The 24,185-nt window shown below is 45.7% G+C and overlaps 5 protein-coding genes across 5 annotated transcripts; 1 reads left to right on the plus strand and 4 right to left on the minus strand.

The window, feature by feature from the left end:
* Positions 1-4,651: 4,651 nt before the first annotated feature.
* On the minus strand, positions 4,652-6,057 carry TRV_05636 (uncharacterized protein; the record flags this gene model as incomplete). The annotated part of the gene is made up of 3 exons (XM_003020236.1): positions 4,652-5,390; positions 5,465-5,940; positions 6,025-6,057. The coding sequence occupies 3 exons, from the start codon at positions 6,055-6,057 to the stop codon at positions 4,652-4,654; spliced, it is 1,248 nt and encodes a 415-aa protein (XP_003020282.1).
* Positions 6,058-6,646: 589 nt separating this feature from the next.
* On the minus strand, positions 6,647-10,167 carry TRV_05637 (uncharacterized protein; the record flags this gene model as incomplete). Its single annotated transcript, XM_003020237.1, has 4 exons — positions 6,647-6,883; positions 6,944-8,374; positions 8,454-9,517; positions 9,594-10,167. 4 exons carry the CDS (start codon positions 10,165-10,167, stop codon positions 6,647-6,649), a joined length of 3,306 nt encoding a protein of 1,101 aa, XP_003020283.1.
* A 614-nt stretch (positions 10,168-10,781) lies between these two features.
* On the minus strand, positions 10,782-12,481 carry TRV_05638 (MFS multidrug transporter, putative; the record flags this gene model as incomplete). Its single annotated transcript, XM_003020238.1, has 3 exons — positions 10,782-11,698; positions 11,766-12,044; positions 12,109-12,481. 3 exons carry the CDS (start codon positions 12,479-12,481, stop codon positions 10,782-10,784), a joined length of 1,569 nt encoding a protein of 522 aa, XP_003020284.1.
* Positions 12,482-13,777: 1,296 nt separating this feature from the next.
* Positions 13,778-14,191, plus strand: TRV_05639 (endosomal cargo receptor (Erv14), putative; the record flags this gene model as incomplete). The annotated part of the gene is made up of 1 exon (XM_003020239.1): positions 13,778-14,191. One exon carries the CDS (start codon positions 13,778-13,780, stop codon positions 14,189-14,191), a length of 414 nt encoding a protein of 137 aa, XP_003020285.1.
* A 1,832-nt stretch (positions 14,192-16,023) lies between these two features.
* On the minus strand, positions 16,024-18,785 carry TRV_05640 (uncharacterized protein; the record flags this gene model as incomplete). The annotated part of the gene is made up of 3 exons (XM_003020240.1): positions 16,024-16,585; positions 16,644-17,280; positions 17,351-18,785. The coding sequence occupies 3 exons, from the start codon at positions 18,783-18,785 to the stop codon at positions 16,024-16,026; spliced, it is 2,634 nt and encodes an 877-aa protein (XP_003020286.1).
* Between the last annotated feature and the right edge of the window lie 5,400 nt (positions 18,786-24,185).

A 24,185-nucleotide genomic window follows, 5' to 3' on the forward strand; every position in this document is an offset into this window, starting at 1 on the left:
ATATTACTATTTATAGTAGGATATAGAGGGTAGCCACGCTTATTTTAAAATTATAGATAATATTATCCTTAATTATAGCCTATTCCTAATAAAGAATATATTAGTTAAAGATAGTAAATATCTTTTGAATTTTAATCTATCTACTTATATTATACCTTAGCTAACTATTTATAACTCTACTAATATTTTATCTATAGCCAATCTATTTAACGCTATTTAATATAATAACGAGGCTAATAATACTTATAGCTAGTTTAATAAAGGCTAGCGGTCTATATTTAATACTATTATAATTATAATTTTTAAATAGTTAAAGATTATCTACTTTTTTCTATAGGGTGCTAGCGGTATTAGTAAGACCTTCTTTTATAAGGCTTTATATAACTAATTACGTATTAATAGCTAGACTATAATATATATAACTTTATCTAATATTATAGCTATTCTTCTATCTAATAGAACTATTATATATTTGCAATTTAAGATATCTATTAATATATACGAAATATCTACTTTATTAATTATAGTTAGATCTACTACGGGCTACTATATATATTCTACCTTCCCTATAATATAAAATAAGGTCCTAATATAGTACTATTTTTATATAGAAGTTATAGATTAGCTACTTAAGAACCTACAAGATAATACTATAGACCTATTTAATAATATTTTAATTCTATTAGAAGGTAACTTTATCTAGATATTATCTATTATATAGCGTAGTAATGGAGCTATAATAGTATTTATAAATATTTAGTACTCTTTTATATAGCCGTCGCTAAAGATATTATAGCTATATTAGAATATATACTTATAGCATAATATAAACTTCTAGCTATTTATAGCCTAGCTTATATATCTACCTTATAATACCTCTCTATATAGTATTATTAATATTCTACTATATATTAGATATAAATATATAATTAAGGATTTTTATAGTTATATATTTTTATTTAATTACCTCTTATCCGCTATAAATAATAATACTTCTACTACTTAATAATTCTTTTCTCGCTAGGCTATCCTTATAGTCTATAATAATAAACTATAAGCTATTAATAAGATAATATTTAAATATTTCCTAGATTTTATTTATACTTATTTAGCTACAAATTTAATTATTATAGATTTCTAGAACGCCTTTGGTATTAAAGAATTTATATATAAGTATTTATATTCTATTAAAATACTAGGTATACATTCTTCCAATTTATAGTTAAAAATTAGTATATTTATTATACTTCTTTATAATTTATAGCCTAAGGAAGGGCTCTATAATAGTACTAGATTAATTATTACTTAGCTATATTAATATTTAATTAAGGTAGTTATTATTAGTAACTTATATAGCAAACACCGCTACCTTATCTCTTATATTAATTTATAATTATTAGTAGATAAGCTACCATTTATATTAAGCCGTAGGTAGTTTTTAATTACTTTTTACTTTATAATAACTATTAATAAGTTATAAGGCTAGTCTCTTAACTATATTAGTATTAATCTATATTCTTTACTATTTATATATAGCTAGTTATATATTACTCTCTTGCGTATAATAAATATTTAAAATTTTATAGTCTTATTAGTACAGATATCTAATAATACCGTTTGGAATATTATATATCTAGAGGTCCTTATAGAAATTAATATTAGTATATAAAGGAATATAATATCGTTATATTCGTTATTCCATTTTATAAATAGGCTAAGCCCTTATAGTTAGTAGTTATAGTTATAGAGATATACCTATATTTCTAAATCTATTTTATTATTCTTAAGCTCTATATTTACTATAGCTATAGTCTCTCTTTTTTTCTTACTTATAGTCCCCTTAAAGCCCTCGAAGCTTATATTTATAGTAAAAACTTCTATAATTTTACTAATTATAATAGTAAGGTTAGATTATATAACTATATTTATCCTACTACTTAAAATCCCGGCTTATATTAAAGTAATTCTATTTATTAATATTATAAGCCCTACTTCTAGCTACTTTATAGTCTACTCTAGAATTTCTATCTATACTATTATACTTATAGATAAGGTCTTAGTAGTAGATATAACTATAATAAAGTAGTAGTATAGATATCTGGCTTTTTCTTTATAGATCTCTATATCTATAGTAGGCTGTTTATAGCTATTAATAGTAATAGAAGGATCCTTACCCGTAATAGTATTAAAAATTAGTAGGGGGTTATAGCTATTACCCCCTTTTTTAATATTTTTTTCTAGCTACTTTATAGCTAGCTAAATTTCCTTTTTTTTACCTTTGCCCTTCTTAGATAATATAGAGCTCTCTATTATATATATTAGATAATATACCAACTATTTTTATAGATATAAAATATATCTATATAAAGTAAATAATAAGTTCCTAAATTATTAAAATAGTAGTTTACGTAGCTACTAGAGAATATATCTTTTATAATAATATATTTAGTAAATAGATTAACTCTTTTCTTATAATACTTATAAATAGTAGAGAGTTACTAGCTATAGAATTATATAATAATCGACTTATAATTAATAGCTTTATCTAAGTTTAAATTTATAGCTTTAATATATTTATAAAGGTTAAGTTATCTAATATATTTAGTAGCTATAAGTATATTAATAATACCTATTACCTTCTCTTTAAAAATTATAGCCTTAATTTTATTAGTCTCGAGCTATCTTTACTCCTGTAAAGCTTTTAATATCTTAGAAGTAAATTATAATATCTTACTTAGTATCTAACTATAGGGGCTACTAGAACTAGGGTTACTATTATTACTATTAGTATTTATTCTACGAGCTATATAGATAGAAGGAGTTATAAGTAGGCGAATATATAGATATAGATATAGATATAGATACTTACTAAATTAGTAAATTTAAGTAGGGGTTTATTTATAAATACGTGCATAACTAAGCGAGGTAAAAATTTTTAGTATATATTCTATTACTAATTGCTTATTAATACGATATATCAGCCAATTAGCGAGCGTAGCGAGCGCTCCTCACTAGTCTTTCTCTAATTTAAAATGATTTCCGGGACCCCAGGCCATTTTAGCCTCTCGTACCCCTGGCCCATGGCATGTGTCGAACCTAAGTTGGGGGTTACCAGCGAGGATCGTTATATCCAGCAAACAGGCTTCCATATGCCTCACATTCCCAAAGAGGCGATCTCCTGGGCATCATCTTCGACAGATATGGAAGGACGAAAGAAATGCTAAGCATTCGGAAACTCCCGGCTTGTGCTGTTGAATTCCGGGGTGAATATAGAGAGAGAACCCAGAGAAACGGTTTTTTTTGTGGTGAGGCCTTGGTTCCCGATCATTGCAACCCACACTGCTAACCATCCGCTCGTCCGTGGAATAGGCCTTGACGAAGAGTAAGTGTGTCTGTCGGTATCTTGCTCCCTTGGCCAGCCGGCTTGGCAAGCTTGAAACTCCTGTCTGGCTCGGGAGGAATCTTGGTATGTGAGATCCCAACAACACTTCAAGAACTCCCTTAACTGCTACTTCCTGGGCATTATCATGAATTACCCCAGCCAAGGCGGAGCAGGAGGGACACTTCAACGTGGCGACTATATTTGCAGTCTGCTATGGGCGGAGTCAGGAGCAGAGTCAGGAGCAGACGAAGCGGCATCAGGGCTGCCGAGGATGAGCTGTCTCATCCCGTACTCCTACAAGGCCCCTTGAATTTTTTGAGCCAAACGGCTTTCTCTTCCCCTTGAAGAAAGGAAAATAGCCGCCCCCGGAACGAAGAACTTACGCTCTCGTGTCGCTTACGGAGTACCAAGGCGACTGGTAAAATGTTCCGGTCAGCCGCACAGCTAAGGAGCTAACAGAGGCTTGCAACCAGTGACCAACGACCATGCAACTGCTCACCTTCTCGACGATCAAAAAAGAGTACAGTCATTTTCATGAATGGACAGTCCACATTCTGCTTTTCCTGATGGCCTGGAGACCTTTCTGCCCAATTATCCTGCCGTCGCCTGCCATCTGTGCCGATCAGTGTTGGCTAAGCCCCGTCGCATGCACATCACTGGAGGCTAGATATTATTCTAGAAAGCGATCGACAGCTCTCTTTCGCGCTTTCTCCGCATGTTTTCTACTTGTTCTTCGTATGAAGTACTCCATATTTTCTGGGAATGCCTGGTCCACCTATCCTCTTCCGACCGCGGCCAACCACGCTGCTCCGGACGGGTGAACATCTCCTGACTCATGGATTGTCCTCCGTCGCCAATTGTGCCTACTTCACTCAGGTCCGATGCTTCTGAATACTCGCAGTGATGATCGCCAGAGTCAAGAAGTCATGCCTCGTGCTTCTCCAATAACCGTCTCAGATGACTGATGGGCAGGACAGGGAACGAGGAATCTTCTCCCTTCTGCAATACGGAGTAGCTCTGTCAATATGGAAAATGTTTGATGTTCATCAGTGGAATGAAACAGCGACGAGAAAAATCTCCAGACGGCAGGTAACACGGAGTATAAGCGACGCGAGCAATGCTTAAAACAACGCTTTGGGTCCTTTGACATTTCCGACGGCCCTAAGTAATGGCCCTCTCTACTTAAATTTACGCTAAAAATAATACACACTTGAAGGTCAGACGTGGATTTTGTACGGAGTAAGTAGCTCCATTTATTACCCAAAGATTCTATCGTATTGCAAGCTTTTTCCCACCTGCCAGTGGGACATTCTCATAATCTTCCTCCATGAATTCCTTCAACAAAGCCAGCCCAGTCTTAAACTCCTCCATAGCAATGGCGTACCCAATACGAACATATCCTGCAAACAAACTGTTGGAGCCAAACCCCTGTGATCCAGGAACCAGCAATACTCCTTTCTTCTCGAGAAGCTGATGGCAGAGCTCGAGATCGTCGACAGGCTTCCCCATTTTTGAGAACTTGACGAATGCAACGCTGCTAGCAACTGGCCTAACCCAGTCGCAGGCCCACTTGTGTTTTTCTATAAACGACTCGAGAAGAACGAGGTTTTCCCGTGCGAGGTCTGTGTTCTGCTTTAGCAGCGCATGCAAGCAGTGACCATCCAGGGCATACGCAGCCACCGCTTCGTCGAGCTGGCTAACGGACAGAGTCGTGTACGCTCGCAGTTTTGTACACTTGTCAATGAGTGCCCTGTTGCGAGATGCGATCCAGCCAACGCGGATACCAGGCAGCGAGTAGACTTTGGACATTGATCCGGTGACTACTACATCATCGTAGCCCAGCGAGAGTGCTGAGGGCGGGAACTCCTTATCTCCAGGGTGGATAGAATGGAACAGGGGCCTGAATATTTCATCACTGAAGACCACAATCGAGTTCTCCCTGGCCACGGCAATGATTTCGATCAATGTTGACCGAGGGATGATTGCACCTGTGGGATTCTGTGGGTTGCTGTACTCGTACAGATTTCATTTAATCAAAGTTTCTCATTTCACAAAGGGATCGTTAGTTAACTAGTTACTTACTTTAGCACAATCATCCTAGTATTCGGCTTGATGAGAGTCTTCAGCTCCTCAACGTCCAGCTTCCACTTATCATCCTCTTTCGACTGCCAAAAACTGACCTCTGCGCCCAGAGTTTGAGGCACGACATACAGCAGTTGGTAAGTTGGATAATGAACAATGACATGATCTCCGGGCTTGCATAGAGCCTGGAAGACCAAATAATTAGCCGGCGAAGCACCAGCGGTAATAGTAACATTATCAACTGGCAGCGGCAGAGGCGTCTTGACGGAATACAAGCCAGCCAGGGTCGACCGCAGCGCCGTCGAACCTGCCATCTCGCCATACCCGAGACATCTGGACAGAAGCTGCGCCGGCAAGGGGCCCTCATTAGACTCTGACTTGTCTTCAGAAAGCTCCTTTAGCTCCTGTATCGACATGGGCTTTGCGCAGGAGCTGGAGAGATCATATTTGGCTCCTGTAGCCTTAGTTTCAATCCACTAGAATAGTTACGAATCGCAATCTATGGTTAGTTTAATTATCTCCTTCCCGTCTATGGCGGGGCAGATTGTTAGCTCACATACTCGATCAACGGCGAGGCAATCAATTTCGGCCATGCTGCTGGTGGTGGTCTAGCAGTTGAAGAAGTGGTTTTGTCTGGTTTTGTTGTCGCAGAGGGGCCAAATATATTATTCAATTAGCTAGTTAGCCAGTTAGCCAATTTATCTGACTGCCTAGGTTAACTTAAATGCGATCCCCGCTCCTATCTCTTCCGTGAGCCACCGACTCATCTTTGCAGGGCGTACTATACCATAGAAAGTTCTACAAGCCTCTGTATTATGGAGCGGTTGATATGGAACTATGGGACTTATTTGGGGATGTGTTGTTGGGAGTTAAGATAGATAGCTACACCTAAATCTCCTAGACGAGGGATACAGCTAAGGGGATATAATTCTAATAAACACCAAAAAGGCCGTCGTGCATCTATCATATAAAGGCATGGCGACTGGCGAGAAAGGACCAGACAACTACTAATAAACAAACAATCGGAGAGTGCTGACAGTACAAGACGACGGTGTCGTCGGGGTGGATGTTATATACAACGATGTCCAGTGAGGAGGGAGGAATGGGAAGCGGAAGAGGAATGAAATGCCGAATAAACGAAATGCGCTATGTGTAATAATGCGATCTTGGGGTTATGCCTTCTCATCTCTTCTCGACGAGCAAGAAATGCATAGCTGCGTAGGCCATGATGATGGAAACACCAGAGATAACGCCCAGACCGGCTACGTCATTCCACAAGGCGAGATTGTTGAAACCAAACGCACTCAGAATAGATGCACCCGGAACTTCGATGTCGAGGCCATATTTATGATCAATCAACGTCAAGAAAGTGACTTCGTTGACAATCAGGGCCTCGAATGCATAATGGAAGATAGACAACTATATTATGAAACGTTAGAAAAATGGAACTCCGTAAGGACTAAAGGGCTAAAGACTTACGGTTTGTAGCCAGAGTGCCGAAGCTGGAATTGCATCGTGGTTGAGCAGTAAACCGGCAAACAGGAGACTGAACAGCATCACCAAACTACCAATCAAGTTTGCAACGCCTGGGTCTCGGAAGACGATGCCAATAAGCAAGCAAATACCTGCCGCTGCCAGGTTGAAGAGGACGAGGACGAGGATGAATTTCGAAAATTCCGGCCAGTCTGGGATAAGTCCTACCATGGGGTAAACTATGACACCCATTATGATAGGGGGGATCAGTCGCAAGGGTACAATATCGAACAGGACCTTGGCCGTGAAGTAGGTGACTGGAGAGTAATACCCATTGGCACGTTCCCGGACAAAAAGGAGCCGTTCAGAGGAGAAGACGGTCAAACTTGTCAGTGTGCTGAAACCAAACAGGGCAAGGAGGAAGAAAAACAGGCCAAGGCGGTTCTGGAATCCCTTAATGTCATCTGTGAGACCGTAGAAGAGATATCCAGACAAAACGGCAAGCAGGATTGCGGTTGCGTAATGAGTGAGCATAAGCATGGGGTTTCGATAGAGATTCTTCCAGGTGCGGCTGGACAAAATAATAAATTGTCTTATTAATCCAACTCTGGCGTAGCCAGTCATTTGGCCGGTCACGGCATCGCTAGATTGTTGTGTATTGGCCTGTCCATTTGCAGCAAGGGCGTCTTGAACGGAAGAAGATATTTCGTCACGAACAGCATTGGCCACATTTGAGTTGGCATAGTAGGAAACAAGCACATCGAGATCAGTGACGAATCCAGATGCAATTGGAGGAAGGTGGTCCGGGTCTTGGAGAATTTGCGGCGGGACTTGACCCTGTTGTCTAGAAAGCGGTAGCCATTGCTGAGCACGCTCAGCTAAGCTCATAACATGACCGTCTTCATTGTCTGTCTGAGGATCGGGTGGCGATTCAAGTCCAGAACCTCTCTTGCGAGTGTATAACTGTCTGTCTTGACGTTGCTTGAGAGATGATCGCCGTTTGTCCTTGGGTCTCAGTAATGATTCCTGGGCACTGTCCACTGCACTAGCATTATCAATGCTGGCGTTTGAAGCACTGGCAACTGATTTGACGGCCCTCAGGCTGCTGGAAGCAGTTCGGAAGTTGTTGTCATGAGAATCAACATTAACAGCCGGCTCCTCAGTGGATCGGGACTGGCTCGCATGCATTGTCAAATCAACAAGGTAATCTGCAATGTTAAATCCAGGTGGACAGGAGTATCCGATGTTGTCAAAATAGGACTGGCAGCTCGAATATGGTCCCGAAAAGACTGTCTTTCCCTTTCCAAGCAGGATCAACTGGTCAAATAGGGCTACGATGTTAGATCTAGGCTGATGGATCGTGAAAATCACAGTACGGTTGTACGATTTGGCGAGATTGACAAGACATTCTATCACGTTGAAAGCGTTAAAAGCATCCTAGTTCTAAGTTAGTTGGGAGTATTCAAAACTAGAAATCTCAGGTTGAGCAATGGAAGAGAAACGACATGACACTTACCAAACCGCTTGTTGGCTCATCGAGGAACAAAATGCTCGGGCTTGTAACAAGTTCACATGCAATGCTAATACGCTTCTTCTCACCACCGGAGATACCACGGCCTTTGCCTTCCTCAGACCCTATAAGCTGATCCTTGATATGGTGAATACCCAGCTGTTTTTCAACTTCGTATACCCGCTGTTGTTTAGCTGCATCGCTCATATCCCGAGGCAAGCGGAGCAGAGCACTGTTCAATATGGTTTCGTGGACTGTCAGTGTTGGTAACATGGTATCCTCTTGGTCAACGAAACCAACGACTTTTTTGTACTCGCTGTCGTTGAACTTTTCGCCATTAACATAGATATCGCCGTGAACGACACCCCGTTTATTCTTCCTGGCAAGGATATCCAAGAACGTAGTCTTTCCTGCACCAGAGGCTCCCATAATTGCAGTGACCTGGCCAGGTTTAGCAATACCGCGAATACCACTAAGAATCTGCTGGCCGTTGATATAATAGGAAATATTTTCGAACTGCAGTGATGCTGGCTTGTGATCGGCCATGAGCTTCGAGCCTTCGTCATCGGAGTCATCAGCAAGAGCATGATACTGGTTGTAAGCCTTCCGTCTTGATAGGTACCAGATGAGGAGGATGACTCCAACAATGAAAAGTGAACAACCAGCAATGACTCCAGCGATGAGCGGAGTGTTTATGACCTTGACGGGAGGTTTGTATCCGGGTACTGCCGTTTTATATAGACATTCGCTGGAATAACAGTCCAAAAGAATAGACTTGTCGCCAAACAGATCAGATATCACCTTATCGATGACGGGCTCTGAGAATGCGCTTCCATCCTTGTTGCTGCCGCCTTTGGTAGAGGTCGAAGTGAACTTGGCTGGGCCAGTAAGCTGTCCAAAAAGCGGTTCTAAGCTAACACCGGTGGTCTCGCATAGCATTCGGTCAGGAACGCAGCCGCACTTGATGTTATCGCACTGATAAGTGGTGAGATTCTGGTTCTCCGTTATATCCATGTTCCACTTGCATGTATCCAGCGAACAGTAGAAGGACTCGAGTTGATCGACCCAGACTAGACAAACTACCCGTTAGCTGCGAGCGCAAGTAATCAACGTAGGAATATAGAAGACAACAGGGCCAACACTTACACTGAAAGTTGCAAGTCTTGTCTTCTTTCTTGCATGAGAACGTAACCTGCGGCTTCTTCTCCTTGAGCATGTCGCGGATCTTTCTGTTGGTGACTTCACACATCTGATAGTTTTCGGCAACAGTCTCTCCTCCATTATGATGTCTGTAACATACTCCTCCTTCTTTCTCCGGCATCATAGCGTTGCAGGCATCGTTGGTCTCGCACATGTTGCAGTTGATCCCAGACCAGCCATCTTTGCACTGGCAGGTCGACCCTTTGCGAGGAGTTCGGTCCCGTCCATCGGGCAGGGAGCCGCACAAGGGCTCAGCGCAGTCATCGCCGCCGAATCCCGGTGGACAGTCGCATTTCCCGTTGAACTTGTTGCATTTGCCGAATTGGTGGCACTTGAAGGCAGGGAGCTGGCAGTTGAAGCACGGCGGGCACTCAGGCGGCCTAGTGCTGCGGAGAGTGAAGGGGGTCGCTGCAGTAACGAAGGAATCCGTGGTGCTATTGATTTCGTAGCCGTTGGCCTGCCATGTCGGCTGTATAGCAGGGAGCAGAGCAAGCAGGCCAAGCAGCGCCAGCCATGCCATCGTTGCCGGTTGGGCGGAGAAGATGAAACGAGCAGCAGTCAAAGGCTCACGGGGGGATCAGGTCGACTTTATGATGGCATCAAGACAGCGTATAGACCAGAGGCTAGTTTTAGAAGCTGTTGGGAGTAGCGAGAGTGCTGGCTCAAGGGACGGGAGCTTCTCTGCCTAGCTCCGGCGGTTGGGCGGTTTTGGGAGGAGCGGCAATCTGGACGACGCAGGACGGGCGCACAACGGGAGAAAACACCGAGATATTGAATGCCGCTGGAGCTCGTCTCTATGCTAAGTATACCAGGCAGGCCTAACGAAACGGGCGACGGATGCAGGGAGCTGCGCTGGTGGATGGGCAGGCAGAAGAGATCGTGGAGAGGATGCGGAGAGTGTTGAGGTCAAGTTAGTTAGTTTAACTAAGAAGCTCGGCGAGGCGCATCGCGGTGACGTTGTTCCGACGCCAGCCAAGATCTAGGAGGGAGGAGGGAGGAGGGAGGAGGCAGTTAAAGGAGAACAAGGGAAGCGATGGAGACGCCCGGTAGACGGCTGTCATTATATTTAAAGAGAATACTCTATAGCAGTGTGAATATATATATGCACATGTATGTACATGTAGTTGAAAGGGGCTACTCTAGTTGTACAGAAGGCAGTCGGATAAGCCAAACCGACAGCAGGACAAATATATGGATCACCCCAGAGCCGAAGAAGGGCAATCCGGCCCATGCAGACGACCCGAGATTCAGCCCCAGATTGAAGAGACCTGCCAGGAGCGGCCCACCGATGAGGGTTCCCATCATGATGATGAGTGAGATGACAGAGTATAGCCTTGCCGAGTACTTTGGGTCGACGAAGGCGGAGATCAAGCTGAGGCAGACTGCATTGAATCCGCAACCTAGGGTGTAGATTGCTACTGCACAGATCATCGAAACGAAGGTTGGCGAGAAGCCGATGGCGAAGCTTCCAATCGTGAGAAGCACGATACTTATCTTTGAAAGCCACAGATCCTTTTCGTTGCTGGGCAACTTGAGGGTTTTGGATAGGTAGCCTGAAGTAAGCGGGAGGACGAGCAAGAGGAGAACGATACTGACGCAGGCCATGAAGGAATGAACAAAACCGGCCTTGGACAGTGTGATCTCATATCGAGTAGAGGCGTAGAGTAATAGAAGATCGACTTGCTTTCGTCCCAGCGTTGAGAGAAGGAAAGTAGAGAGTATGAGAAGCACGGTACGGTTGCTAAAAATGAGTTTGGTTTCTTTCCAGGCGGTTGCAAAAAGTGCTTTCATCTTCGATGCGAGAGAAGACCGAGAAACGGGGCGACGAGCCTCCAGTGACTCCCGAACAGAACCATGATCAAATCCAGATGGTGCTGAACGAGCCGCACCAGGCTTCAAAACTTGAATAGGAATAGTTTCAGGTACCAGTAAAATCAAAAGACAGCAGACAGTAAAGAATGCCGTGCCGAAGAAATAAGGTGTCCATGGGCCTAGCTTCATCATCATGGCAGACCCTATAGCAGGTGCAAGGAGTTGAGCCACCACTGCAGCTAAAGAGGTCTGGAAATAGACGGTTGACCTAAGTTTATCTGTTAGTAACAGATCCATCAAACTCACATTTCCTAGCAACAGTTTCGACTGACCGATTTGCTTCATCAATGACATCAGATATCATTGTCATGACCATTGCATTCGTTACACCAGGCCCTCCACCGATCAGGGCGAAGAAACCCCCGATCCATATTGCTTGAAGGGGTACATATCGGTAGAACGAGCACACGAACAAAGCCCAGTATGCGCCTAATAGGATACCAGCCATACTCAGCCGCAAGACAAACCTGCGACCATACCTAGGGTTGTCGGCCAATAGGCCATAGGGAAGAAGTAGAATTATGCCTGTATGAAAGCTACAAATCAGCTGTTGTTCTGAAGTAAGTGAAAATTGGAGCAGCCTTCGTACTTGGAAGCGCATCAAAGCTAGCGCCTATAGCTTGTATATAAGCCACCTGACTCTGTACGGCGTTTGTCTTGCATTCCGACTCTGGTATGTCCTGGGGATATGGGAACCGGTCTGGATGGTGTTTATCAAAATAATTCCGACAGACAATCAGTTCAAAGATGCGAGTCTGCGGTATGAGATCGAAGAATGCCGCAAAATCAAGCACAAACAGCACGGCAATGCATATGACGATGAATTTAGTCTGGTTTATCTTCCTTCTCACGGTGACGGGTTCCCCGGAATTCGACATGGACTCGACGACCTCCTCCTCGTCCGTCTGCAGAAGAGGGTCATCCTGCTCGGTATTCATGAGATCTAGCTCAGCATCGTCCATCATGAGCCGTCCAGAGTATCGAGTCCTCGGGCGGGGCCAGCTATTCGTATAAATAGGCGATATCGTCCAGAAAGAACGTAGTTACGCCCTTTTGAGTCCGCCCTTTGGGCAGGCAACGAAAATCGGGATCGAGACGAGCCGCCGGCCGCAGAACCACAGGTCGTACGGTGAGCCCGCAGGCTGGTTCAGGCCACGAGAAAAGAGTCCTGTGGTCTCGCCCACGCTCTCACGAAAGCAGCTCGCTGAGATATAAATACTCTGTGAGCACTCCGTAATATATATAAATAACTATGTAGCCTGCCTGGCCTGGCCTCGCGTAGCTACGACAAGCCTTAGCCCAACCTGGTAGATCGACGTATTCCTCAGCTCCCCAGCCTGGCGTATCAGGCTCAGCCAAAGAGGCCATGACGATCGCCCTGGTGGCGCCGTAAACGACAGCATCTCGTCGCCGCTGCGCTGGCTGAAGTTGGTCGCCTGTCGAGTGGCTGAGCCGCTGCTGTTTCGTGTGGGCGTCTCACCCACGGCTCGAGGCTCTGTCGAGACAAACAACCATCCCAGTTGATCCTTGCTAGTTAGCGAGCATCGAGCTTCTTCTCGCAGCCGTCCTCGAGCTCTCTCGCCGCTGTCTCTCCGTCACCATCGTCGCTGTCGCTGTCGCTGTTGCTTGCAGGCTGAAGTCTGGGAGAAAAGAAAGGAAAGAAAAAAAAAAAAAAAAAAATCTTCCTTGCGGGCGGCCAAAGCCTGAACGAAGCCCAATCGGGTAATTCCCACAACTTCAAGATCCTCCAACACAACAAACATCGACACTTCGCTCTTCTTCCTCTTCCTCTGCGCAACAACGAACCCGACGCCCACCAGCTCTGCATTCTCCATCTTCGCTTCTCGCCTGGCAGATAGGCACGACAGACAGCCGACCAACCTTCCGCGCTTCTCGCCTGGCCGACCGCACGACCGACCAGATCCCTCCCTCCTCCTTTTCCGCCCACCGTCCGTAGCTGTAAGTCCCCTCGGCAGCGCTCACCCCCGTTCACACTCGGGCTCCCCCAAGCCCACACGGTTGCCAGTGCAGCTCTCCAGAGGCATCTTCCAGCTAGACTAACAGGCGGTCACTCTACTAGACAATAATAAGCTTGCTCTCTAGCTCTCCTCCATCATGTCGGGAGAAGCATGGCTATACCTTCTGGCGGTCCTGATCAATGCGGTCAACCTCTTTCTACAGGTCTTCTTCACAATCATGTACAGTGATCTAGAATGGTGAGAACCCCTTCAGCCTCTTTGTATTAGAAACAATCTTGCATGGCCTCCGTTGCAAAGGACCTGCTACTACAGCTGCTTTGTTTGGGGACATGCGCTGACCGTCTCCTGCTCTACCTTTACTATAGTGACTATATCAACCCGATTGACCTCTGCAACCGCTTAAACTCCTATATTGTCCCCGAAGCTGCTGTCCATGCCTTTATAACCTTCCTGTTTGTTATTAATGGCTACTGGCTTACAATCGCGCTTAACCTGCCCCTTCTCGCATATAATGCAAAGAAGTATGTACTCCCCCGCACCCGGCCAGATGTTCACACCACATGGCAACCACCCTCTTATATATTCACCTTTCGGCCACTCGCGGACCTCCAGACTAACAAGATCTCCTTCTTAACCCAAGAATATTCGAAAACCAACATCTCCTCGATGCCACAGAAGTTTTCCGGAAGCTGAACGTCCACAAGAAGGTACTTCCTCAAAGCTCTGTTTATCATACCCAGGTTGGAAACATCTATTCTGATCATGTGTCCTCCTTTTTCACTACGTATAGGAGTCCTTTATCAAGCTCGGTTTCCACCTCGTCATGTTCTTTTTCTACCTCTACAGCATGATCGTTGCTCTGATCCGAGACGAAACCCATTGACTACGTGATAAGACGGCTCACGCCATGCAAAACGGTCGACCGCTGCATTAAAAAAGCTACTACGATACTACTTCAAGTACTCAGCAACACATACGCATATTGCCAGGGATAGCAATGATGGAGTCATGACAAAAGGTGGTTTTATTGGCTGGCTCACTCTTTCTTTCTTTTTTTGTTCTCATATACATCCCTCAAAATAAAAATGGGATGCGAAGTGCCTATGTATGCCTCCTCTCTTTTTGTCTCTTCTATTATGATAATGGCCCCTTCCGCAAAGTCCTGATACGGATAGACTTGGTGGAGATGAGAAATGCGAGAACGATTCTCGATCCTCTGATAATTTGTTCACCCTTCCCCACATTCTATTCCATCTCATCTCATCTGGGACCTCGAATGTTGCCGATCCCCTTCGTTAACTGTCTTTTGCATCACTCAAATCTTTCACTCCCATGTAAAGCTTTCTCTAACCGGAACCGTGGATCGAACAGTTTGCGTTGTGAAAAAAAGAAAGAAAAAAAGGCAATGGCTCCCCTTCGATTATGTGAGAGCGAAGAATCTCAGCACTACTCGACCTCCGTCCAACCTGGCTGTATGGCAGATACGTTAGAATTATGGATAATAAATGCTCTTTATGACATGTAGAATTGAACGTTTGTATAATTTAGTTCATCTGTCTGGTTGATGAAGTGTAAATGCCACCTGGAATACCCTTCTAATTCAAAAAGAGAAACGAAAAGAAAAACGCTTTAAAAGTAACAAGAAAAAGAAGTCCCCAGCATGTAATAGCAATTTCTGGTCTCGCCGTATTCTCTCTTGTCTTGTAATTTGTATTATCGAACTTTTGCAAAACGGAAAAATTATCAGATGGAAACCGGTGGTGCAAAAGAATAGGAGAAAGAAAGAGGTGTTACTATTGAACAGGAAGAAGGGGATCAAATTGAGAAAGACTATGAAGGGGAACAGGGAGGGCGAAGTTGAAGGAACAGAAGGGGGTTAAAAATATTTTAACAAGAAGCTAAACAATGACCAACCGGTGACAGAAACAAATTGTACCATAATAGCAAAAACAGGAACTAGAAGCAGCAACAACAGGGTCCCATAAAGACTGTATGTATCGTAACACCTTTCCTTTCTTTTTGTATCCTTTTTTTTTTCTTATTTTTTTTTCATGAGTATGTCCCCCTCTTAAACTTGGTTGTCGTAAACTTTCGTTGTGCTGGCAGCTTAATGCAAGAATGTATGTAAAGAAACGAAGGTATTCGATTGTAAGCAGGGAAAAAGAGCAGGTTGAACCATGTTCAAATGGTTCCTGAAGTATACGGGACCCAGGAAGGTGTATGTGTGAGTGGGTGGGCCGTTATTCGTAGCCTTCAAGCCTCTAGATGGTATTTCCAAGGAAAGGGCTGCTGAATCTCGGAGAAAGTAACAGCAGATATTCACAATCTCCGACAACGCCGTTGCAAATTATCAATTCTAAAAAACGATGTTCCGTTGGGTATGCCATAGTGCGAGACGGGCGGAGTCTGGTATCATGTTTTCGCAGTAACGGGGTTAACGAGCGAAAGGTCGATGCGGAATGGATCGTTGGAATGTATCCATGGGCAGAGCTAAGTTGATGCCGATGCCGGAAGTAAATATATCATTAAGAATTAAGTGATAGGCCATTGAATTGGTTTGTCCAATCATTCTGGCCATTGTGGCCGTTCTGGGGTCTATTGGTGGCCCCGTTACCGTTAGTTCGGCTAAAGTCAGGGGCATTAGGGTCCATCATAGTGTAGTGTGGTTGTTGGTATGAAGAAAATGGGTCGGTCTGAGGTTGAATTCCAGCTCCAAATCCAGCGTCAGGCTGTCTAGCAATTCCAAATGTATGGTATGGGTCGAGATAAGGGGGACGCATCCCTGGTTGCATAGGTTGCATATGGTCTCGGGTAGGGTCAGTATATGGAGAAGAAATTCCTTGGTTAAGGCCGCCGTATTGCCCAAATTCATGTTGTCGACGTCGATCAGTGTGGGAATCCTGCCCATATCCCATCATCCCAGAGCCTGGTGGAGGTGGTAGTCCAGTGGATGGAGTCACAAAGGAGGCAGGATTGATAGCAGACATCCAGATACGCGTCTTGTAAATTTTGAATAGGTCCGTAACCAAAGAATTAAAATTGATATAGGAATCGGCAAAATAGTAAAATGTAAGCTTCTTCCAGTCCCTGCAGTTGTGTCAATCAGCATATATTTATCGAGATAAGACATAGGGAAGTAACTCACATTTGGAACTCAGCATCAAGAATTTCCATATTGAGACGATGCTCAGCAACCTTCTGCTGGCACACGCGTTTGGCCTTGGCCTCGTTTCCTTCTTTATCACGAAGGGTCTGGATCTCATGGCTTTGAGCCAGTCTCTTGATCAGCTTGGGTTTTATCTCGGCAGCTTGAGGTTCTTGAGATGTGTGTTGGGACTGAGGGCCCATGCCACCGACGGCACTGCCTGGTGCACCGCCCAGAGATGGAGGAGCTCCAGGATTGATATGCCCAGTGCCGTTGCCTTGATTCTGACGCGAGAACAGCATCAACCATTTGTAATGCTCCTCGGCATAGTGATCCTTCAGTTCTTTGGCTCTTGCCCAGCTGATATTTGCATGGGCAACAGTACCCAAATCAGTTCCGCGATCAGCTTCGACAATCACGAGGTCTCCAGTCTTTACTTCTAAACCAGTGCCCTCTTGGATATAGAAGACATCTGCACGGTAGCACTTGAAAGTAACAATGAATAACTGCTGGTTTTGATGAGGCTGGCCAAGGGCAGCATGCTGGCGTCCGAAAGCATTTGGCATGACATAAGCTTGGTGAAGAGAGGTTGGAATTCCAGAAGTTGGGATAGTGTCTTGTCCTGATATATATGGAGCTATTATCAAACGCCTATTAGCACCCCATAACCGTATTTTTATGTGATCTGATAGAGGCAGTGCACTTACCAATTTCGGCAGATGAGGTATTTAGACCATTTTCAGGGAAACTCCCTTCATCGCGGGTTAAAAGGGAGGATGTCGAACCAGCCGATGCTCGAGTCTCGCTTGACGAAGGGAAGGAAGACGATGGATGTCGGGTCAAAGTATCGGCGAAAGAATGGCGGCGACTCTGAGGTACATCAGCAATACTGCCAAAACCAAGTGAGCTCTGCCACTGAGCTCGTTTGATGTTTTCCAAGGTGCGGTTCTCCAATGACGCAAAGGTAGGAAATTGCTTTTCCAAGTTTGTTGAATGCTCGCTGAAACGTCTGCGGGCATTATTGCGGGAGCTGTAGCCTGCAAAGCCACCCACATCTTCCAAATCTTCTACGGCTAGATCGGATTCTTCTGGAACACTGCCTTGAATTGGGTGAAGCTTGTGGGTTTGAGCCATGGAATAGCCGTTGTTGGTAGATGTCGATGAGAGGGTACGATCGCGGAATCTGTTGGTGCTCTCAGCTTGGCCTGACGCAGCCTGACGCAACATTGCGTTCTCCAAAGTGAGCTGTTCGATGGTGCGTGCTTGGTTAGATGCCCAGTTATTGTTGCTGGGTTCTATGCCACTAGGGCTAATGTCGTCATCGTCTTCCCGAACGCGTCCTAGGGTAGCAGGGTCATGTCCTAATTCCAACAAGCTGGGTCGAGAGGAACGACGTTGGACTGAGGAGTACTGTGCAGCAGGTCTATTGCGACTGATGGGTGGGGTGGGCTTGTTTGAAGTTGTGAGGGAAGGGGGAATGCCACTGGATTCTGGGTCCAACTGTCCAACTGAGTATGACTGAGAGCGGTATGTCTTAGGCGTTGGGTGAAGTGGAATGGCAAATGGAATCGGTGTCTCCCCAGACGACTGATATGCTGTAGTCCCGCTTTGATCTTCTCCTGAAGTACTGATCAGATTTGGGGGGTTAGAGCTCGTTGGGGACTGGAGAACCTCAGCCATGCGAGATGGTGGTTCCTTTCGATTTTCGGTGTTCCAGATCCCTGTACCCCATGGGAAAGATCCGTTGCCAGATGTATTTCCCCAGTTCACTGATGTGGTGACCCCGGGACTCGTGGCGGTACCCCACGACGATTGATCCCCTGCAGGTGTGGTGGGATTGGAACTGACGGGCGAAAATGTGCTGGTGACGGGGAGTGAGGCCTTTCTCATTAAGGTGCTGGGCACTTCGTTGAGCCAGGATGTACGGCGACGTTGGTTTGCCAAAGGTGTTGGCTGGTGTTGAGCGGGATGATGATTATCGCCCTCATCCTCAGATGAAGCAAGGGCATCCGAATCGGGTGTCGAGCGGCGAATACCTGGTCGACATTTCTCTAACAATATGGATGCACTGTTTCCTGGTGTGTTTGCAAAAGCAGCGCTGGCGGATCGTACTGGCTGGCCATTTTTAGTTGAGCCAGCCATATTTATTAATGTGTCTGTAAATGGTAATAGGAGGAGGATAGCGGAATTTTGACGGGGTTTCTTGGAGAGTTCTTAAGAATGACGCTTCAGGACAATGTGATGTGACCGAAGCTATTTCAGATCGTCGAATTGTTTTTGAAATGTAGGTAAAATGACGTTTATCCAAGGTCTAGGTAAGAAACCCCTGGATTTAAAGCAGGAGGTGCTCGCATGTGTTGGTGACGGACGGGTCTTCAACTGCTATTAGAAGGTAGATTAGAACATATTCAACAGGCAACTTTGAAATATTCAAGATCGATCTTTGATAACGCCACAGTATGACGTCTTTGATGTCAATAATACGTTCTCTCGATCTGTAAATCGTCGCGATAGGTTCGCGACAAGGGAGTTGAAAAAATTCGCGTGGCTAGTAACACTCACACGTGCGTCTGCCCCCAATCTGGGGAAGCTCTATAGGGTACGACCGTGAGCAGCCCGCGTCAAGGAAATTACCAAAGAACAGTTGTGCTGAGACGAAAGCGTAGAGAGTATATTTATCTTGGGATGAAAGTGGAGGAGGCGGTAAGATGAGGCTTGCGCAACAGTTAGTTGGTTGGGATAAGAAGGTCAAGGAGCACGCGCTGGATGAGAGCGCCTCCGTGGTCCGAAAAACTGCAGTTTATTGTCTGGGAGTAATATCGAGGGAAGATGCTGGCTCGGGAACTACAGTTCGATGACGGATTAGTACAGATAATTAACAGTGGATAGTGGCGAAATAGAAGAGGAGCTGGAACACACAGTTCTTAAATAGGCACAGGTATTAACCTCTCTCGCTTCTAAAATATATTCCCCAACCCACGTCTAGGCGAGCATCCACAAGACGAGGATATGGTAGATGAAGACTGAGGTCGTCTAGCAATGCGCGACGTGTCAAATAAGGTTGTGGAGGGGTTGCAAGGCGACAAGACAGGATGATGTGAGCTGACGTCGGGTGTCTGAATCGTCTTTTCACGGACAAGTGCCGTGTGAAACAGGGAAAAGCGAGTGTATGAAGTATTCGTGGGGGGTAGGCGATGAGGGAGGATAGAGCGCGGACGAGGTAGGTGATGAAGTACGAAGTACGAGAGATGTTCAATAGCCGACGAAGTCCTGAGATTGGCAAGGCCTGGCCCACGATTAGGCAGGTAGGTGGATTTCGGCTGACGATGGCTTATCTAGAAGAAGCGCATTCGCCAGCGGATCGTCGTCGAAGACGTAGTAAAGCTGGAGACGGGTGAGAGGAGGTAGAAGAAATGGTCGTGTGTGAGGAGAAACGGAAGAGGGAGACGAACGACGTAAGTAGAGAATCAGAAGGGAAAACAGCAGACAGAAAGTGGTAGCAACAGAGCAAAGTGGGTGGCGTGAGGCGGCGGCGGTAGATCTGGAATGGCTCGCTGAGTCTAAGTCTCGTCTCCAGAAACCCCAGATGTCGACGACGTATGAGAAGACGGAGGATGGTGGCACACTAAGTTTAGCGGAGTCGGGAGGTGTGGGCGAGCTTCTCGTCTTTTTTAATTTTTTTCGCTTTCCTGCAGCGCTGCTTGCTTGCGTCTGCTCCGTCCTTCTGCTGCTGAATGATGGGTCCGTCTGCTTGCTTGCTTGCTACTTTCTTTTTCCTTGGTTCTCTCACTATTCCTTGCACACTGGGCCCGCCTCGAGCCTAAAGTCAGTCTGGAATCTCTTGATCTGCGCCTAAAACCTTCCAACTGGCTCAGTTTTTGTTGACAAAGTGGTTCAGTTAACACCCAGAACCATAGCTATATCAGAGAGTCATCTGTCAGGTTGGAATTGGCGCCAGCGCCAGCGCTAGGCTAGGGGAGATGGAGTTACCTGAAGCGAAAATAAATAAGAAAAAGCCGGATTGTCAATCCAGCCTTCACCAGGCCAGCTCCCCCTTTTTCTCAGCTCGAGGGCTATAAGTCAACCGTTTATTTGTGGAGTCCTTTGGACTCAGGGTCCCTGGTAACTAGCAGTCTCCAGTCAAAGCGGCCAAAGCCCTCCTTTTTTAGGCCCAGCTTGGCCTATAAGCACCTGTGGCTGCAATAAAATAAACTAGACTCGATCTTGGAGCTCAGGTTGCGAATCTGTCTGTGCCTAGGTCCGATATCTCGAGGATGGATGTTGAAGAAAAAGAAACGCCCAGGAAAGCAGTAAACGTCGAATACTACTCCGTACCTAGTCTTGTCTCGTCTCGTTTCGTCTCGTCTCGTCTGTACCCTGTGCAACTGTGATCACAGAGGAGCGTATTTTGAGGAAAGTACGGGGTATTTGGGATCGTTGTTGGTGGCTATATTGTTCCGCGCCTATAGCTAGTTATACCCAGCATACTCCAGGTCTCTCCACGAGGTCACTTTGTTGTTGCTGTTTGTTTCATTTACCAAAAATTCCTAACTAAGTTCCAGCTAACTTTCTGCAGAACCAAGGTATATGTACAGTCAAACGCGGTACATAGGGAACAACAGAGAAAGTCGCCTCCAAAGCTACCAAAATTCAATGTTCCAAAGTACGTATCTAACCGGGAGAAAGTCTCCCAGCGAGGCAGCGAAAGGTTCGGCGGGCATCCAGCGTCATCTCGCCGCTACACTTCCCCAGCCAAAATAACCCCTTCCCCTTCCCTCTGACGCGCGGCCGGTGAAGCGTGAAGGGCAGCCCGGCGTTGAAGAGGCGACGTTGACGAGATGAAGTTGAAGAGTTGACGTCGCGAAGCTGAGGTTCGATTTCAGTTTTGCCTCAGTTTCCGCTTCGGGCCTGGGCCTAGGGCAAGACATGCCACGTGAGGCTTCACATGACGTGTTGCTTCTTTTGGCATGTCCAGCCTCCTTCTGGGAACTTTTTGACGTCGGCGGGTTGACGTAAAAGCAACCTCCAGCCTTTTTCCTTGCACGCTCTGTACGGAGTGGTCTTTACTCGGTGCCTCTGTGCCTTGCTTGTGGGCAGCCAGTTAACTCATATGGAGATGGCTAGTTAACTACCTCGTTGACTAGTTAACTACTGACCTAACAAAACTAACTCGTTAACTAGCTTAACTGGCCCCACGAAATCCACCATTAACCTTCTTTGATGGCCTAAACTACGGTCTGCTTGCCCAAAGCTCCCTCTCCAAGAGCAGAGCCAAAATAGGGCAAGCGAGCCAGTGCGGACAGACAAAGAATTTCTTGTCGCTTTTGACACTGTAAGGAGGACGGGTAAAAAGGTCTGGCTCAGTCTTGCAACTCGTCCAGGGATGACCTCATTATTTTAGGCCCACTATTAATATATGTTATCAACGGATGCACTGCCGCCCAGATCTTCTTCACTCGCGCCCAGCTGCCATTTGGGATGCCATGCGGCGTAACGGTGTCGAGACACACCCTTGCTCACCCCCTTCAGACGTGGGACAGTCGAGGATTTGAGTGGGACAGCCAGACAGAGAGAGAGAGATAAGGGCGCAGGAGGGGGAGGAGTTGGCGAGGGAGTTTTACGCTAAGCAAAACGTTGCTCCTGATCCTGGTTCACTTTTCAGTCCAGAGCCATGGTCAAGTCTTGGCTGAGTTTGTTGATGGACCAACCGCAGAATATCTATTCCATATGAGAGCAACCTTGTGGCTTTCAACAATGGCCGGCGTACTAGTGATCCCATCGCAGGACAACACCAGCAGACAGACATGGATGTTTGAGAAGAGAAAACGGGTTCTACAACGAGTTATTTAGCCGGCGCAGTAAGTTTTCGCTCCACTTGGTGCTGCAGCATCTCCAGTTGGCTCCATATCGATTATTATCTATACGAGGGCATCAGGCAAGCGATACTGGAAGCATGTATGAGGGATCAATGGCCTCGAATCACATCCAGAAAGTATGGAGGGGGGATCGATGTTTTCTTGCATAACTAGCTGGTCTGCAGCCACCGGGAAGGGCCCATGTTCTGCGATGGGAAATGAAACGGCACACATATGCACCCACGGCCTGACAGACCCCCTCATCCTGCACCCCGCATAATGCTTCTATCTTACTTCGCTCAGTTTTCGCCACTATGGAGGTTCTCGATCATTATCCGTTTCCCGGACTCTGACCACTACACTACTTGGGGATTTTTACGATATGAATAGCAACATTTTATGTGCCAACGTATGGAGGTACGGGTACTCGATAGGACTTGAAGAAACTGGCGTTCTGCATCGAGGTTGTATAACCTCCCATCTAACCCGACGAACTTCCGTCCTCTTGAGGGATTTTCCTGCCCATCCATCTCCACTTTGCACCTCCATCAAACATGCGGGATGGCATGCGGGATGCACGGAGCCGTATCCCGACCAAATTCCGGCCAAATATGCAACTGCATTGTCCTCACCTGGAAGATACGGAGTACTGGGCGATTATTAACGACCAGCTAATTCGGGTCTCATACCGCCCACGGTACACCAGGAGGACCGCGCTTTTTCACTTGGCATTCCAGCAGATTTCTTAGCCAACCTAGAGCCCGCCCCATTTAGTTATCTTCGCCTGCTTTTACACCTGTGGTGAGACAACCTTTCATCTTGCCTTCCCAAATAAAGAACTCGGGATTGGAAATCGGAGGGATACAGAAGCTAGCATCTATCGACAGCAATGAATACGGGTCCTCCACTCTTGCAAAGGGGGCTTCAGGACGCTAAATATACAAAAGCAAAGGGCCCCGAGATCTGGTATCCGTCCACTCAAAAAGAAAACTCATTGAGCTAACAACTTTAGCATGGCGATGCGATGCAGGAGAGATGATCTCTCCTCTTGGCTACGCGGTCATTCCTGGTCACTCATGGTAAACAAAAACATCTGATGTAATGATTCACCAAACCGCGCACCACGCTCAAGGGAATAAGAGTAAACACATGAATATTTCTGTACAAGGCCTAGTCTCTTCGGCCCTACTAACTAGTTATCCTCCATTAATCCGCCGCAGATACATATATGTTTTGAGGATGGAAATACTCTGCTCTGCGCTTAAATTGCTCGGCGTTGCTCATCTTGTTGAAAGCAGCAGTCGGAACCTTCATTGCTTGTTGACAGGGGCTCTCTCTCATACTCCGTTTTTCACACTGTGGGACTTTCTTCAAACCATGTCCCTTGCTCGTGCTCATCCTCCTCCGCGGGGGGCTACTTCGAAGCTCATTTGTCCATCCAGCCGATCGGCAGTATTCCAATTAAGCCACATGTTCGTGCCACGGCTATTATAGAACACCTTCCAACAATTTGGCTATTGTTCTATTTACCGCATAGCACGTATATTGCCATTGAGGGTGGACAGTATTGCTTCACAGGAAATGAGTTGTTATCATTGATGTTGGTATGTACACCTATATTTAAAATATACAGAACAAACAGCTTGCCTCAATTAAATGTGAGTGTGCTTGTGATTGGATGGAGTGG

This window comes from Trichophyton verrucosum (genome assembly GCF_000151505.1).
Source record: "Trichophyton verrucosum HKI 0517 chromosome Unknown contig00440_1.f1.exp, whole genome shotgun sequence".
Taxonomy (NCBI): domain Eukaryota; kingdom Fungi; phylum Ascomycota; class Eurotiomycetes; order Onygenales; family Arthrodermataceae; genus Trichophyton; species Trichophyton verrucosum.